Here is an 18,761-nt window from a genome sequence, read left to right as displayed (position 1 = left end):
ACTCCGAGCGCAAATTATACAATTATTGCTGCGAACGTTGGAAGACTTGAATCTGAAGAACACTCGTCAGTCGATTCAAAATAGGTGTTTCGGATGTATTCGTCACGACACAATTCCAAAGACTACTTACTTTATTCAGAGAACCTTGGGTTTTTATATACAATTTCATTCTATCCTAATTCTATCCTAAATTCAAATCTAACGTGCGAAAGAAAGAGAAAACTAAATACGTTCTTGCTCCTTTGCATATGACTCATTTACCTATCGCTTATCTGTGCTTCACCACATGCAACTCCTGCCTAAAGCTTATCTATGACTCATAACTGCATTCTAAGGTCAACGGAGCCTAGCGCGATAAGAAATGTGTACGATCTTTTTGGTCCCTTTCCTTTCCGTTATTTCTTGCATCAGGTTTTATTGCACCCGCTTCCGATGATGAGATTATTAGCTTAGGATCGTTCACACGTTTCGCTCCTATCGTATAGTATTTGTTTCTGTCTGTCTTTCGATCGTTTATGATATTGAAATTCAATTGGCAAATTCTTTTGATTTCTTACAGTTAGGATGGAGCATTTTTGGTGGTAACAGTGAGGAAGCAACGCACAGGTTAAACCAAGAATAACTGTGTTTATTGCTGCTAAGAACCCGGTGTCCGAAACAGAAATCGTCGTTTTTTTCGCCCCAACACCGCTGTTAGGTATACTAGTGCTCCGGCACCACGTTGCTGATTGTGTTACTTTGTTGATGTGATGCGATGCGATGTGAAACGATGGCAAACAACCACATTGATTTACGGTTTGAAAGAGAATGATATATTTTCAGCGGGTCCGCGCATTTTGTACTTTAGCGGTACACGCTCACAGGATAGAGTCAAATCGACTCAGCCAAAGGGGCGAGTCCAACGAGACGAACGAATGATCGTTAAAAGGCAGCGATGGCAAAAAATACATTCGGGGGTATTTTTTTGGTGTTGAGTACTTTTGTATTCGCTTGTCGTTGTGCAGACCGGAATATGTTTCCCTAAAACGTACTCTTAAACTGAGAAGATTGGGAAAATCGCCATTTCAGATACTAGAGGTGAATGAACTTTCGCATTTCGAGAACTACGTAAACATGAGATGTGCAATAATTTCAGAGGGAAATGTAAAATACAATGATCGTTTGACAATCCTTCCGTTCACATATTTTGGTAGTCCAAGGCATCATATCAAACGTGGAAGGACGATCATCAAGTGGATTGCTTAATATAATTGCGTAGTTCTATGTTGAAATTACGCGCCTAGATACAACCCCTTACAATTTTTTTACGCGATTTTTTTACGAGGTGGCGTAAAAAAACCTGGGTGTTTTTTCCGCTTTAAAAAGTCCGGTTTCTCCAGCTTTGTCATTTACATGCCGGTAATTGCTTCCAGTCACAATTGAATCGTGAATCAGCCACAAGTCGCCAGTATTGATATGATGGCTCTCCTGATCTTTGAGCACCGTTATTCTTTTGCAGCTGTTCTGGCGAATTCGCATGTGGAATAAGATTATTGTTGTATCTTTTTGGACCAGTTGGTTGAAAAGTTATTGGATATTGGTTATTGGATATTCATGAAGACATAAACTGGGAGCGATCCAGTTATTCTGATTGAATAGATCATTCATTTCACCACGATGAAGAAATCGCCGAAGTATTGTAATCAGTAGATGATATAGTAATCAATCACTCAAAAAATAGAAAATACATCTTTGAAGATACCCTAAACAATAAGCAAAATACCCGAACACATAACTTTATTTCTAACATCCGGAAAGACATCACGAAAATAAATTATTCTTCGACCTTCTAGACAGGGGTCCCCTCTTAAATTATGAATAGATCAATATGATGACATTAGACTCAGAACAATGCATGAACAAGCATGATCAATCATGATCCATGATCATGATAATTTTTCACACAAACCATAATCAGAGGTGAATAAATCATGCTTTCTCTTTGAAGAAATCGTCAACAAAACGCAAAAATTGAATAATGAATAATTTGACTGGACAAGAACACCTTCCAATCAATTTTGGGCGGGACGAAGTTCGCCGGGTCAGCTTGTTTGAAATAAAAATATGCTATTCAACACCATACGTATCGTAAATATCTTAAATGTTAATTTAATCACTGAACTCAGATGATCTTTCAGATAATGAAAACATACAATTTGTGAAATATGTTCAAACCAGTTTATTTCGGGATGTTTTCAAAGTCTTTTTTAACCATTTACTGTATCTTTGTTTAATTTTGAAAAACAATATTCACTTCTGGTCTTTTTCTCCCATCTGTTTGATATCTCCGTTTTGTTAAAACCCCGATCGACAATTTAAAAAACCCTCAGAATTTCCCCTGCCCTATCGGACAGTTCCCTTCGTTCTGCAAGCACCATTGGGGCTGTAGACTTTCTGCAGCCATGCCATTCTCCACCAACCGCTCCCGATGGATAAGCATCCGCGAGTCGGCAGTTTGCCACCCTTCGCGGGGATCTGTCCAAAGTCGTTCGGCTAAGGCGCTTACCCTGGGCCAGAAACGTGCATCGGTTGTCAGGCTGTCCGCTTGTTCCGTCCAAAGGGCAGCTTCGGCGCCAAGTATCAGGTGCGAATGTTGACCACCCATCGCCTTAAGGTCATTGTCATAGATCTTCTGCCAGCCGATGTAAGGAGAGCACCAGTTATTGCCACCGGTGACCCAACCAGCGAATCCGCAATCCATATAGAGAGCATCATAGTTCGAAATGATGAGCCGAAAACCCTTCTCGAGCAGTTTGCCAATCTTGGGATCGTCTCCAGTGGTCCAGACTTGCACAATATAACGCTCCTTGTTCAGATACATGTCGACGTAAGGTTCTTCGGTTAGATGACTGGTCCACATGATGATTGGGCGTTTATCTTTCAACGATTTATCCAATCGCTCGAGAGCGTTAGTTTGGAAATAATCCCACAGTTTCATGAAATCCGACTCCTCGAGACCCCAACCCTTCGCTTTCATCCACTGCTGGATTTCGGCACTGGTGTTCCAACAGCTCATGGACACTTCATCGCCGCCCATGTGGAACATATCGGTATGAGTGAACATTTCGTTCATTTCTCGGTAAATGTCTTCCAAAACATTGTACAATTCATCTTTGATAGGGTTGAGTTGACCACAAGGAGGCTCCACACAGTATTTCTCCCACGGTTGATAATTGAAGCAGCTGGTCAAGTTAGTCCTTTCCCATCCCTCACCAACGTGAGCTGGGGCGTCCAACTCGGGAATAACACGCACTCCCCGCGCCAACGCATACTGCACAATGTCCTTCACGTCATCTGCGGTATAAATCTGTTTATGAGAGTAAGCGCCATATGTGTGCAAGGTTGGATGGGATTTGATAACCATCGGGAAACTCTGCGAATCGGTTATGTGCCAGTGGAATACATTCATTTTGACCATGGCCAAAGCGTCGATGGTTTTTTTGATTGTGGCCACATCGATATAGTTTCTGGAGGTGTCCAAAGATATTCCACGATGGGGATAGGCGGGAGCATCACTGATTTCAACATCAGCCACCACTTGCAATTCGCTTCTCAGATCATCGAAAACAATTAACTGTGCCAACGTTTCCAATCCATTTCGGGCTCCAAAATATGTTGGGGCTTCTATCTTCACCACCACGTTTCCTCCATTTGCACTGCTTATCGATAGTTTGTAACTTTCATCGGTCTCATGGTTCAACACAAGCGAGTCACCGTCAATCGCAACCTTAACTTCCATGCGCTTCCCACCGGACTTGACCTCCTCTCCGGTCGCTCTGTTTTTAAGTTGATTTCGGAAACGCTCCGCACTAATATCCCAGTGTCTGCTTAACGTCTCGTACTGTTTACCCCACTGGAACTCGATAGCGTATGGGTCGATGTGGATCAAACTCTGACCCAGTCGATAGTTCCTGGTGGGTTTCGGCCAAAGCGTACCGAACGTATCGGCACAGTACAGCCGACAGACCTGCATGCTGACGGCCTTCGTAACCGCATCGTTATCACTCAGAGCAACTTTCTCGCAGCGACTGTTCACACATCGATAGCCCCACACTGGGCCGCTGTTGGAGGAAGAAAAAAAAATAAATTAATATGAGCGGAATTTAATCAATGGAAATAAGATCATTTGCGGTATTCGAGGAAATGAAATTAAACATCATTGAAACAGGGCTCACCGATTTAATTCTTCAACCGAAGACTGTTCATTCCCGGTACTGACCACGGCAAAGTAGATTCCAGTGGAAACGACCCCCACAAAAGCCACAGCAAATAAGCCGTACAATATAACGGATGATTTCATTGCCACCGAAACCAGCAGATTTGGTACTGATTTTTGTTAAACCGTTTTTCGGTGAATTCGATCAACCCGCCGGGGTATTATCAATCGATTACTGAACACGGTGATAAAACATCCAATTCAACGCTATCAAGTGAGCGCGTAAAGCCATTGTGTTGGATCCGATAGATATGTATATCAGTATTTTTGAACGCTGCACAACAACTAACGATAACGACAGTTGCTTTAACTTGTCGTGTGGAAAGACAGATTCGAAAGCAAGAGTGAACCAATCCAATTACACCTGAACTTGAAACGTTGAAACGTGAAAGGTAGACGTAATCGTGTATAAACACGGGTGGAATTCGAAAGAGCCGGCAAACTAAATGCGCTGTGATCACAAAGACGCTGATTCCACCCGACAATTTGAGGTAAAAAGTGTACAAATTCGAAGACAACAGGATTGAAACCTGGAATATACAACACTACCTTTTAACAGTTCATGTGTCCAGAGCGGATTGATAACTTTAAAGCGATTGAACTGATGTTTTGTTTTACCGTAAATAATAAGGAAGGTCTTATGCTGTATGTACTCAAAACTACTCAAATCGTACAGGTTCAATTTCAAAGACTGTACATGGCGTTACTAACCGGTCGGAATATCAACTACTCATTCAAGCCTTTCCGTTCGATTGGAAACACGTTTGTCACAAGTTGATAGTTTCTTCTGTTGATTCGCGAGCAAATAGAATCATCTACGCTTTTATGAAAGGATGGAAGTATTTTTATTATAGTCTGCATCGTGAACCAATTTTTTGGAGGCGAATGAACTGCAAAGTTTAAAGCCTCTTAAAAACAAAGAAACGTGAACCAATTCTATATCGTTTGAGTTTTCACTGCAGACAGCGTAACAGGGCAAAAAGCTGTGAGTGACTGTCCAAATTCTAGTTACATTTGGAGAATGACCAGAGTCAACACTGATATAACCTATCTAAAGTTCAGATCACCGAAACTTGCACAATGAGAAAGATTTGCAACTCCCAAGCGTCATTCATTGTGTTATTCGTGCAATTTCACTGGTTCAGCAGAGCAACTAGAAAGAGTACAGTCTACCCTAGCTCAGGCTCAAGCTATTCAGCGGAGTTCGTTCTTGAAGGAAAATCTATTTTCAAATCTCTCTTTTAATGTTGGCTGAGATACTAAAAGTCACTGGGAAGAATACCCAACCTTTGGGTGTGTGCAAACAAGGAAGACAACTCCACATCGGATCAAACAGTCGGAAACAACGCTGGAGCGCTTGAAAACTTACTGGGCTTCTTTTCAGATCATATCTACTGGGTAAGCGAATGAGACGATCATGGCCAGCCATGTACGCCTTGTAGAGCCAAAAATGAGTGCTTTCAATATTTTTGATACTCTTCAAAAAGTTGGGAGATCTGCATTTCCTTGGTCCGTGTTTCTAATCCGTTTGAGTCTATATTTTGTACTTGGCTACCACGAATGTGCTTTATCTCTTTTCGGATGCCTTGCAGGGCCTGCAGAAACTCATACAACATCGTGGTAGGTCTGCTTAGAGGGCCAGCTCTCATTGAATGTTTTTAATTAAAACAAAAACAAAAACAAAACATTTGAACAAAAAATGTTGTTCAAACGGTCTAAATCAAGTCAAGTGTCTAACCGGGATTTCAAGGACGCAATTCTTTGGTTCACCGAACTGGTAGTTAATCAGCAAGAAAAAATCTTACTCCTCCAACGGATCAATCAAGCTAATGACCCATTCCATGAGGTTATATACCGAAGAACGCTATCTGAATTAAGCACCAGTTATAATCTGAATTTTTTGAAACGTATTTAACTTTTCAGAAAAAACTGCATGATCATATCTGAAATATTTTAAATTTTCACTATTTTAATGTTTCTTGAGATATCCCTGCACTTACTTAAGGGGGGACCCCGGTCTGGAAGGTCGAACAAATCGATGTTGATGAATGAATTGTTTTTGATATCTCATTTTTTCGATTTTTTATTACCTTCTAAACAGCGATTTTCCATGAAAAGTAACTCATTTTCAACATAAATGACCGCCATTTTGGCAATTCCTCGAATTTTTAAAAAACCCCTATGTAACGCTTTAGATATTGTCCTGACGTTTCAAAATATTCAAGGGATTCGTTCTGCGATTGCTTCAGAATCGATACCACCAGCAGCAAGGTACCGATTTTCAGATAGTATCTACTTATCCAGCTGTCAACAGCGTAATAATTATTATTCATGCACTCAAAAAATGGAAAATACATCTTCAAATATACCTTGAACACCAACCAAAATACCCGAACATTTCACTTTTTTCCTAATATACGAAACAATCACGAGCATTCTTTTTTTTGTCCTTCCAGACAGGGGTCCCCCCTTAACCAAACCTCAATGTCTATGAACGGATAATTAAATACTTGTTCGAAGATCAGTGGGTTGACCTGGATTTCATTTTGTAGTTTATGAGAAACAAGCATTTGAAAAACAGATATTTTCAAAAGATTGTCACGTCACAAAAATAGAGCTTTTTCAGTTTATCACATAAACTTAAATTCAAACATTTTTACACTTGAGTTTCTCTTAGCAAAAAATGAGGATCAACAAACCACAAAATTTGGTTAAGATCGGTCCACAAATGGAGAAGGTCAACTGTCTCAAGAAGGTGTCACGTCACAAAAAGTAAATGATCCGTTCCAGCATAAAGTGACAACATTTCAACTCATTACAAACACGTTTTTTACGTTTTCATGTATAAACCGCATATCATTAAACGATGTTAGCGCAAAATTGTGAAAATTTCATAGAAGAAACATCAGTTGGAGAATATCTTATAGTTAGATTGGACTGTTGTCAGAAGAATGCTTTAATGACGAGACAACGCCTGACTTTTGTTTTTTTCGGACTGTTGAAGATTAATGATTAATTTAATTAATTTCAGTTGCGTGTCAAAACATATCAAAATATACAAACATACCAAGCAAACATTAAATCGCATAACTTGGCATATTTTATGTCGCATATAAAATAATATCGAATCAAAAACATATATCATGTCGATTAAAGGATATATTGTGTACATCTAAAATCGTATAAAATGCGGAAGCCTCGATATTATTTATCACCACTGATTAAGTCTCAATTCGATGTAACAAACATCGGTTTTGACATATCAAGATCCGCGATGTTGCGATCCGCGAAAATGGTCATCTCGAATTTCAAAAAATTACACCATAAAAAGGGTTCACTACTTCGAAAAAACACCCTATGTAAAATGTCAGCTTAATCGGAGTTAAAGGAGAGTGGTGCAAGCGGTCAAAGTTTGAGTTTTTTGAAAATCGAAAAATCGCCCAAGGAGGCATCAAATTTTTTTTTCGAGAACCCCGATTTTCTTTACTCCCCCCCTTGGGTGATTTTTTGATTTTCAAAAAACTCAAACTTTCACCGCTTTGCGCCACTCTCCCTTGAGTCAGATTGAACTGAAATTTTGCATAGGGTGTGTTTTCGTGGTGGTGAACATTTTTTACATGGTAATTTTTCGAAATTCGATTTTTCCCATTCATTCATTGGCACTCTAATGAACAGTTCTGACGTCTGGTAGTGATATGGTGATTTAGAGAGGCAAATTAATTTCTATCAAATCAGCTGATGAAAATATTTGCTTCATGTTATTTGATTACTAGAAACACGTAGCACTGAACCTTACTTGACCATTTCTATATAAATTTTAATACACTAAAATTCAATAGACGACCAGGAATTACGTATCCGATTGCATCTTTTTCGTATCGTATGTACGTGCGAGATTCCTGTTGCTTATCATCAAAACAACCGTAGTTCGAATTCCATAGGAACAAATTTCCTTTTCAATGGAATAGTTCCTTAGAAACATAAATGTTGTCATATATACAAATGGCAGTTCGTGAGGTTATAAAAATGACTCGCTCGTTCGCCATTGGTTTTTTTGTTTGCCTGTAGTAAATCGTATGGCAACAGTCGTACTAGATGCATCTGTAGCTGTAAAATGCTGGTTTTCTGGGGCGATTTGGATGAAGCAGTACCAGCATGTTGACTGTCAAAAATATTCTGTGTATTCTTTTCTTACTAACTAGCTTATATAATAACCTAAATTAACATCAACCCAAACTGAAGCCATCATCGGTGTTTGGGAAACAACCAGATGTTTTTATGGTAACCATTAGAGATGGGCAAACCGTTCATGAACTGATCAAAAGAACTAACTCACCAAAAAGAGTGAACGAACTGCCGTTCTTTTTTGCTGGGAAACAGTTCATATGAACTGTATACCCAGTTCAGAACGAACTGTGTACGGTGAACGATGAACTGATAATACAGTTCAGAATGAACTGATAATACAGTTCAGAATGAACTGACCGCCGACTGAACTGTGTATACAACAGTTCAGAACGAACTGACCGCTGGCAGAACTGTGCATACAGTTCAGAACGAACTGTGTACGGTAAGCGGTGCGTAAGAGCAAAGAAAACGAACGAGTGATAAATGAATGGTGCTGCAAGGTAAATAGTTCTCAAATTAACGAATGGAAACAAACGATAGCCCCATGAAACAACAAAAATAATATGTCGGTATTGTCGCTTTCATAAAAAACGCTTGTTGCGTTCAGGATACGATGGTTTTAAATTGGATTGTTAAATTATTTATCAATTTTCATATTTTGGAGTACAGGGTAAATATTTCAGTAAGTTGTTATGTAAATCTACCTCACTTAGAAAATATAGTTGAAAGCTGAAAGTTGATTTAAACAGTCTTGTTAAACAGTAAAATTCGCGTCGCTAATATGAAATATGTTTTATATTAAAGGGTGTGCCACATCAAATTGCATCACGGAAAAAACGCTGTAGAAATTCGCCCAATAGACCGATTCTTTTGAAAATTTTAGACAATAAAATAAAAACTATTGAATAACTTTTGCCATTTTCTTTTTATTCATACTTCGAGCCCAAGCCCGTATGCTCGCACCTTCCTCTTTACCCCGTCCATAAGGTTCTGTACAATGTCAGGTTGTAGTTTTTTTTGAACAGAAATCCATTTTCTCTTGAAGTCCGCCTCCGATTTGACAACTTTTGGATTCTTCCGGAGGGCCTGCTTCATAATCGCCCAATATTTCCCCGGCGCGTTGGGCGGGTTCATTTCCTTTGGCACGAAGGTGACCCCATTGGCTTCGTACCACTCCAACACGTCCTTTTAATAGTGGCACGAAGCGAGATCCGGCCAGAAGATGGTCGGGCCCTCGTGCTGCTTCAATAGTGGTAGTAAGCGCTTCTGTAGGCACTCCTTAAGGTAAACCTGCCCGTTTACCGTGCCGGTCATCACGAAGGGGGCGCTCCGCTTTCCGCAAGAGCAGATCGCTTGCCACACCATGTACTTTTTGGCAAACTTGGATAGTTTTTGCTTGCGAATCTTCTCCGGAACGCTGAATTTGTCCTCTGCGGAGAAGAACAACAGGCCCGGCAGCTGACGAAAGTCCGCTTTGACGTAGGTTTCGTCGTCCATTACCAGGCAATGCGGCTTCGTCAGCATTTCGGTGTACAGCTTCCGGGCTCGCGTCTTCCCCACCATGTTTTGCCTTTCGTCGCGGTTAGGAGCCTTCTGAACCTTGTATGTACGCAGGCCCTCCCGCTGCTTGGTCCGGACGAATGAACTTGACAAATTCAGCTTATTGGCGACATCCCGGACTGAACTTCTCGGATCACGTCTAAACTGCTTAACTACTCGCTTGTGATCTTTTTCACTGACGGAGCATCCACTGTTGCCGTTCTTCACCTTCCGGTCGATGGTTAGGTTTTCGAAGTATCGTTTTAGTACTCTGCTGACCGTGGATTGGACGATTCCCAGCATCTTACCGATGTCCCGATGTGACAACTCCGGATTCTCGAAATGAGTGCGCAGGATTGATTCACGACGCTCTTTTTCGTTCGACGACATTTTTCCAAATTTACGAAAAATTGACAGTGAAGCATGGCCAACGTGATCTATACACTCTTATCTGATTATAAGCGAAAGCTGAAGATATAATTCCTAAAAATTAAATTTCTACAGCGTTTTTTCCGTGATGCAATTTGATGTGACACACCCTTTATATCACATTGTGCTCGATAATTTTGAGATGGGCGTTCGCGGTTTGGGCACAGTTTTGCTATAGCATTTATTGCAATACACCGTAAGCAAAGCAGCACAATGCTAGTTTATGCTGAAAATAATTAATAACGACTCAAACAAAATTAAAATTTCAAAATCAAAGTTTGATTTTCTATTGTGTCTATTGTCTTAAGTTATTTCTAACAAATATCGGACGAATAATGATTAGAACGGCATTTTATGAATGATCAGTCGTCCTACATAACATCCCACACTTTTTATACTTGCTTTGACATATTCCGCCACTGTACAAAAGAGTGAGTGAACTGCTCAAAAGAACTAGTTCACTTAAGTGAACGGTTGGTCACTGAACGGTTCATTAAAGTGAACCCCTTCGCCCATCTCTAGTAACCATGTGTTGGCCCATGCGGAAGACGTATCGCTGCTTGTACGCAAAGCCTACACGCGGCGAGAGACAAAAAATAAACAAGGAAAAGTGTCGGATAGGAATAATATTTTATGACTCAGTGAGGAATGAATACGAAGCCATAAATTTGGTTCTGGATCGCTTGAATGCAATGTTTTTAGCTTTGCTTTCTAATAAGTATCGTTTTTGGGTTACTGGAAATAATGCATGATGATGCATAGGGATGCTACACATCTGTAAGTCATATATTCATTCAATCTAATTCCCAAGCAATTGTCATGTATGTATATCACCTCCACTTTTACATGTATATACCAGTTAGGCCCATCATATACCACCCAAGATATATGATGCTGTATATACGCTAGTTATACGATTTAATGTTTAGTAGAGAACTTTGTTCTATTGTTTGTCAACAATAGATGAACGTAGACTGCAGAATATAGAATTTTTTTTTGCGACTTCCGGTTTGCTAATAATATTATTAAATGAAAAAAATAATATGGAAAACCCATACGATATGGATATTGGGTGTAAGGGTCTTACCAGCTGAAGTCAAATATCGTATTCCGATAACATTTTAGAATCGAAGATGATGACTTCCGGTTCGTTGAAAACGGCTTCAAAAGACCGTAAATGTCATGAAATCCCACAATACGATCAGAAATGATACTGTTAATATATATCCATGGGTGTGCGAAGAAGAACGAAAGAAGATAAAAAAGTTTTATAGCGAGCAGACAGGATTAGAAATAGAGAGGAAGATAATGTTATAGTGGGAAGAACTTGGCTTTAGAGCGACGCATGTGGAGTTAGATAAAGAAAGTGTACATACAGATGCACACGTAAACGTCATCGGCCAACGGTTTATATATCTTCTATCTATCTATCTATATATATAAAAATGGAGTGATGTCTGTCTGTCTGTCTGATTCTTATAGACTCGGAAACTACTGAACCGATCGACATGAAAATTGGTATGTAGGGGTTTTTGGGGCCGGGGAAGGTTTTCGTGATATTTTGAGACCCCTCCCCCCTCTCTAAGGGGGGGCTGCCATACAAATGAAACACAAATTTCTGCATTACTCGGAAATTAACCAAGCAAACGAAACCAAAGTTGGCATGTGAAAGTTTTAGGGTGCAAAAAATGTTTCTATGATGGTTAGACAGTCCTTCCCCCACTCAAAGGGGGGGCTGCCATACAAATGAAACACAAATTTCTGCATTACTCGAGAATTAATCAAGCAAATGAAACCAAATTTGGCATGTGGAGGTTTTAGGATGCAATAAATGTTTCTATGGTGATAAGATACTCCTTCCCCCTCTCTTAGAGGGGGCTGCCATACAAATGAAACACAATTTTTTGCATTACTCGGAAATTAATCAATCAAACGAAACCAAAGTTGGCATGTGAAAGTTTTAGGGTGCAATAAATGTTGCTATGATGGTTAGACAGTCCTTCCCCCACTCAAAGGGGGGGCTGCCATACAAATGAAACACAAATTTCGGCATTACTCGAGAATTAATCAAGCAAATGAAACTAAATCAGGCATATGGAGGTTTTAGGGTGCAAAAAATGATTCTATGGTGGTTAGATACGTCTCTCCCCTCTCTTAGGTGGGGTTGCCATAAAAATGAAACACAAATTTCTGCATAACTCGAAAACTTATCAAGCAAATTAAACCAAATTAGGCATATGGAAACTTTAGGGTGCAATGAATGTTTCTATGGTGGTTAGATACCCCTCCCCCCACTCTTAGGGGTGGCTGCCATACAAATGAAACACAATTTTTTGCATTACTCGGAAATTAATCAATCAAACGAAACCAAAGTTGGCATGTGAAAGTTTTAGGGTGCAATACATGTTGCTATGATGGTTAGACAGTCCTTCCCCCACTCAAATGGGGGGCTGCCATACAAATGAAACACAAATTTCTGCATTACTCGAGAATTAATCAAGCAAATGAAACCAAATTTGGCATGTGGAGGTTTTAGGATGCAATAAATGTTTCTATGGTGATAAGATACTCCTTCCCCCTCTCTTAGAGGGGGCTGCCGTACAAATGAAACACAAATTTTTGCATTACCCGAGAATTAATCAAGCAAATTAAACCAAATTAGGCATATGGAAACTTTAGGGTGCAATGAATGTTTCTATGGTGGTTAGATACCCCTCCCCCCACTCTTAGGGATGGCTGCCATACAAATAAAACACAAATTTCTGCATTACTCGAGAATTAATCAAGTAAATGGGCGGGACGAAGTTTGCCGGGTTAGCTAGTGTATATATATTAATAAATGTTTTCAAACGAACACATTTGTCAAACAAACTGCAAAACTAAATACTTTTATACTGGGCCTTCATTTTTTGAGTTCAACGTTCAAAGACCCTTCAATAAAAATGGCATTGGAACAACATAGTAAAACTGACATACAATTATGACAGATGATTGCTTTTTGATTGGCGCGTGCTCCAACTGGTGAACCGCCAATTAAAAGGCACTCCAACTAAAAAAAACGCCAATAAGCAAATGGTACTGTAAAACTGTGAAAAATATAGAAAAATATATACAATCTAAGACTCTTTTTGTCGTTTATGAGTTTGTTTTTTTTAAGTTACTGCTTGGCATGTTTGCGGATAACGGAAAGATATGATATGTTGGTTTGAAAGTTAAGAATTGGAAAAAAATATAGAACTCATGTGAATGGAGACAACTTTTGTGTACAGCACATGCCACTAGGGCCTTTTACTGATTAAGTAAGTAAGATTTCTTACAAAACGTCATAACTTTACAACCATTGAGTCGATTTCAAAAATCGTCATATCAAATGAAATCTTATTCTTTTATGAATCAACTTTAATCAGTCATTCAAACAAACTCAAAAATTAAATACTACAGAAAAATTTTAATTATAACGCTTAGAGAATTTGCGACTTGATTTTCCACAATTCGCTCTTTCACACCAAATTTTTATCTTGTCGCAATTTTAAACCTCTCAAATTGAATTGTTAAAATGATAGGTCAAAGAACGAAAAGCAGGAGAAATTAACAAATAATGGAGGGTAAATAATAAAGCAATATTAATCATGGATTTTTAATAACCATCTCAGAAAAATATTGAAAAAAACATTCCTTTTTTAATTTCTCTTCCAAATTTTGATAAAATGGCACTGAATAGTTAAATAAGAGCAATATTATTATTTGAATAAACTTATGTAATTATAAACATGTTTATATAAACCTTCCCATCTTCTCATTCTTCATTAAAGACCTTGCGTCAAGACAGCTAGAAATCCATACACTCTCAAATCAAGTGTGCCTGAAAAAATTATATTCTTCACGTAAACAAGCGATGAAAATGTGGACACTTTTTAGTCAGTGAATTGTATGGAGTTCCACTGCTGTGCTTGTAGCACAGATTGTCGTCTTTAAATAGCCGTATATTATGACCCGATGCGATAAGTACAACACAAGATATGTTTAAGTGTTGCCATTGACAATATACGACATTTCTTTTTCCCCAACCCAATATTATAATGAAAAGTCTCAGTAAATAGTCGGAAATGTAAAGACAAATGGTTCAATAAGAATCAGGAATACGTGTTCCATGTAATTTAATAAGATAGTGTGAAAAATTTCATTTAAATTTTAATATTTTAAAACTTGGTTCATGTCTTTTAATCTGATAAAGATTACACTATCGAGTTTGGGACCCACATTGAATGTCGCCACCAGACGTCGACACTGACAACTGAGCTGAAGAGCTGTTCATTCTCACTCCCGACATTCTTCCAAAATTGGAAGTAAAAGTGACGAACCAGCCAAATGAGTTGAAAGTCACTATAATACAGATAAAAAAAAAAAAAAAAATCAGGCAAATCCACTGTCACAGCGTTACACACACTTGTGACTAAAATTGAAAAATCTCTTTCGTCAAAAGAAACGGCATTATGTGCGTTTCTTGATATCGAAGCGGCTTTCGACAATGCTTCTTATGTATCAATGGCACAGGCTATGAGAAGAAGACATTTCGATGACTGCATAGTCGAATGGATCAAAGGCATGCTCACAAATAGACAAATCACCTCGGAGCTGGGTGGGTCGTTAATCATCAGTCCATATATAAAACGCGAGGAAAACATCTTGAAACGATAGGAAGAAAAATTTTCTATTTGAAAAACATGTTTAAACACAATTCATATTGATAAAAATGAATTAATTCAATATTTCACAACAGTTCTGAATTTCCACCGTGGAATCGAGATGTTGATGAACTCACCATAGTTCACCGACTTCGGTGAACGTGAACGTGAAAACAGTGGTGAATATAGACGTCAAACTATTTCCACGTTCATGTTCACGTTCGAATGTCCCAAGGCATTCTGAAAATTATTTCACCGTGAACTGTAAAAGGATATGTTTAGCAATTCTCAAGTTTTCAATGAAAATTTTTATATGGATGCAATTTCAATCAATCGGATCTCTGCGCGGGTTAAAAAACTTCGTTGGTTTGGGTTGATTCGTGAACAACTGTATATTTTATCCGAATTACTTTATTGAAGATCGATGTTTATTTACTTAACGTTCACTGTCGAACTTTTAATATGAACGTGAACGTGAACAAAATCATTCTATTCACCACTATTTTTTGAGTTGTTTGTTCGCAATGTAGTTCACCGTGAAATGATTGTCCTATTTCACCACCTGTTCAAGTTCACGTTCACGGGAACTCTAAACCGGCCTTTAATAAGAAAGACTTCAGCACATTCACTGGTCTTATAACAGGACACTGTCCGAGTAAATACCATCTCAAAAACAAAGGTTTAGTGCAAGATGATATTTGTCGCTTTTGTAATGCCGAAAGCGAAACCTCGGAACATTTGCTCTGCAAATGCGGAGCACTAACAAGACGCAGACTTCAACACCTTGATAAGGCTATTCTGGAGCCCAAGGAAGTTTGGTCTGTGTCGCCGATCAGGACTATAAATTTTATCAAACAGATTATTCCTGATTGGCACCTATCTCGCTATAGCTTTCAGTCTACTTCTTCATCAATAAGCAGTAGATAAGCTTGAAGCGTAGTACAAAAAATGGGGCATACCACAATAGCTCAAACTAATGGACGCAGTGGTTCACACCCAACAAGGGAAAAAAACATTAAAATAATGAAAAATGTTTATATATACTTGTAACAATACAGATAGGAGTTTGGGTCCATTAAACTTATGTAACTGAGCCTGTAAAAATAAACGATTTAATAAAAAAAAATCAATCAACGATACTGAAACGGCGAAATGGTCTACTAATTACCTACTTTTACGAAGTATTGACTGAAATATCGAAAAGTTTGAAAAAACTTTTAATATTTAATATTTTAATAATTTTAATATCGAATGGGTGTGGATTGTATTGCGTCCATCACTGTACCTGCGCATCTACACTGTACAAGTTCGTTTAAGATATCAAGATTTAATTAAAGCACAACGGTTTATTTTCACTGCATGTGGGCTATCATTTTTTTTTTGCATCAAACCATAACACGTAGATTTTATTTTCGTATTTTGTTTTTGATCAGAAAGACGTCAAACCTTTCGAAAAAGAAATCATGCTTTAACAGCCGTTTAAATCAAACTTTTTATTTTGCAGTGAACAGTGTTCTTATTGATTGAAATGCTGTCGGAACACTTCACAAAAATCAGCAATAAATGATTATAATATGACAAGAAAGATATAAATCCTTCTAGTTATCATAATCTGGTCCACCCAAACATGGTTCACTCGTTGATATAATTGAAATCGGATAAGGATATCGGCTTAGTCAATACGGAATAAACATGGTGTTAAATAACTCTATTGAAATATACATCTATTAGTAATTCCATATAAGAGAGCCCATTACGCGACGTCTTATTTTTGCTTACATGATGCTATAATTGAAGACGATTCAAATCTCACATTCATTGCTTTCAAAAACAAATGTAGATTCTTTTCTGACGTTGTGAACACAACTGCTATTCGCACCTCTATTTGTGGTTCATTTGTTGAACTTTCTCCGATCATTAGTCCATCGTTTATGAAGTAATTATTTCAATTTTAGTGCCAAAACAAAATTGGTCCGTAAAACCAGAGTGGTATGAGTAGGAAATTATCATTCCTTTACAAACCATCATTCTATGATCATCATAATGATAACTGAAAGGATTAGGCTGAAGAACTGAACTGCTAAAACAATACGTCCACGAAAGACAGACAAAAGACAATTGAACATTTTGGGCAGTAAGAATTATGCATGTACACAAGAATGTGAACGTCGTGTAGCGTTTATAGGATTATGACAATTTTTTCGATTATTACAATCAATACATAATACTCACCCTTCCAGTTGCTGAGTCGGTGTCCACTGCAGAGCGATCAGACCGATAAGGAACCAGATATTCCCTTGCATGTTTTTCATTTCACCCGAACCTAATATGAACACACAAATTGATAAGCATTGTAGTAAATTATCTACCGATCAAATAACAACTCAATATTATCACTTGTCAAAACAACTGATGCCAAATTGAAAAAAAAAATAACAGAAACACACGATTAAGATAGATTATCGAAACGATACGGTCTCAAAGGTTTTTATTGTTACTTATTGCATCGCTTGCTACCCTTGTGCATTTCAATGAGCAAACTTTCGAAACCGAATGCAGTCACCAAGAGGGTAATAGGATAGCAATTAGCGAAACTTGACAAGACAACATTGTACGAGTAATTATAATTTATCCGTCAGGAAACATGTTAATAGTAAAAGTTCTATGGATAAGCCGTTATACTTACCAACTGTTCAGATGTGTTTCCTGCCAGCAGCACTATTTCTTCTCAAAGGATTTTGATCTGATCAAAACCACTTTCCACTTGTCTCCGCTCACTCCAATTGGCTACGGCCGAACAACTAAACTAATTCGCGGCACAGATTAACGCTCGTTTGCTGCGCGACTCGCTTCACGGACTGATGTGGGCGCGCTTCTTGAGGCTCATTTTTATGCGCAAACAGACGGTGGCGATTTTTTTCATTGTTTGCTTTCCACCGGTCGTTTCATCCGCACACGAACCGCCTTGATAACTAATAATCTTCGGTTCGCAGATTTTAAGCCTTTGTTTTTGGGGATTATTTTTGGCCAGGATACAACCGGTTTGGCAAGTTTGGCTTTAGGGTTCAGCTGACAAGTTCCCCCGGGAGCACGAGAGAAATTTCGACGATGAGCTTTCAAATAGTGTAGGCAAACAGATGAATGAAGGGATGTGGGAAGTAAGACACACAAATACGCCAAATACGCAAAAGCTTCGCAGCAACGTATGGCAATGATTTTGTTTTGATGCTGAACTCGCGTAGAAGCGAAGAAGAGCAGTTAAACGTCGAAAGCAAGGCGCCTAGAAGTATATCCTAAGGTGGGCCAACTTGCTAAAACCACTTTTCAGCCATCTTGGAAGTCTACTGTGTTTTGTTTGTAAACAATACACAATACGCTTGTGTGTGTATTGTTGTCATATACCGCTCCCCTAACCAATTTAGTGACGGAAAGGCCTCATCTCAGGATATATTTCTAGACCGAGATGAAGAATAGAAGGTGGAAAGATTCACGGGTTTTGGTCGTATTGAACTTTGATTGTGTTAGTAGCCAGGAAGATAGGAAGTTCACATACCAGGCATACCAGTCAGTTACTCAAATGTTACAAAATTGAATGTGTCTACGAATAACGTTGAAAGAGGATATGCAGAAGCTAATTACAGATTTCCAAATCATATTTTTCGCATTTTGAAAAAAACAAAACATATCACGAACTAAAATGTTTAATTTTTTCTTTGATTTCAGAA

General features: G+C 38.5%; 1 protein-coding gene across 2 annotated transcripts; it reads right to left on the bottom strand.

Moving 5' to 3' along the window:
- Nucleotides 1–2,194: 2,194 nt before the first annotated feature.
- LOC129767852 (chitooligosaccharidolytic beta-N-acetylglucosaminidase) lies at nt 2,195–18,278 on the bottom strand. Of its 2 annotated transcripts, XM_055769091.1 has the most exons (3): nt 17,723–18,278; nt 17,269–17,359; nt 2,195–4,100 (listed from the first exon to the last, which is right to left on the bottom strand). In XM_055769091.1, exons 2-3 carry the CDS (start codon nt 17,346–17,348, stop codon nt 2,366–2,368), a joined length of 1,815 nt encoding a protein of 604 aa, XP_055625066.1. In that variant the 5' UTR covers nt 17,349–17,359; nt 17,723–18,278; the 3' UTR covers nt 2,195–2,365. The 2 variants fall into 2 exon arrangements, with proteins under 2 accessions (XP_055625066.1, XP_055625065.1); XM_055769090.1 differs by lacking the exons at nt 17,269–17,359; nt 17,723–18,278 and adding an exon at nt 4,215–4,624.
- Nucleotides 18,279–18,761: the final 483 nt, after the last annotated feature.

Source organism: Toxorhynchites rutilus, chromosome 2, assembly GCF_029784135.1.
Source record: "Toxorhynchites rutilus septentrionalis strain SRP chromosome 2, ASM2978413v1, whole genome shotgun sequence".
Classification (NCBI taxonomy): Eukaryota; Metazoa; Arthropoda; class Insecta; order Diptera; family Culicidae; genus Toxorhynchites; species Toxorhynchites rutilus.
The sequence above is the reverse complement of the archived record's forward strand: the minus strand, read 5'-3'. Positions and strand labels throughout refer to the sequence as shown.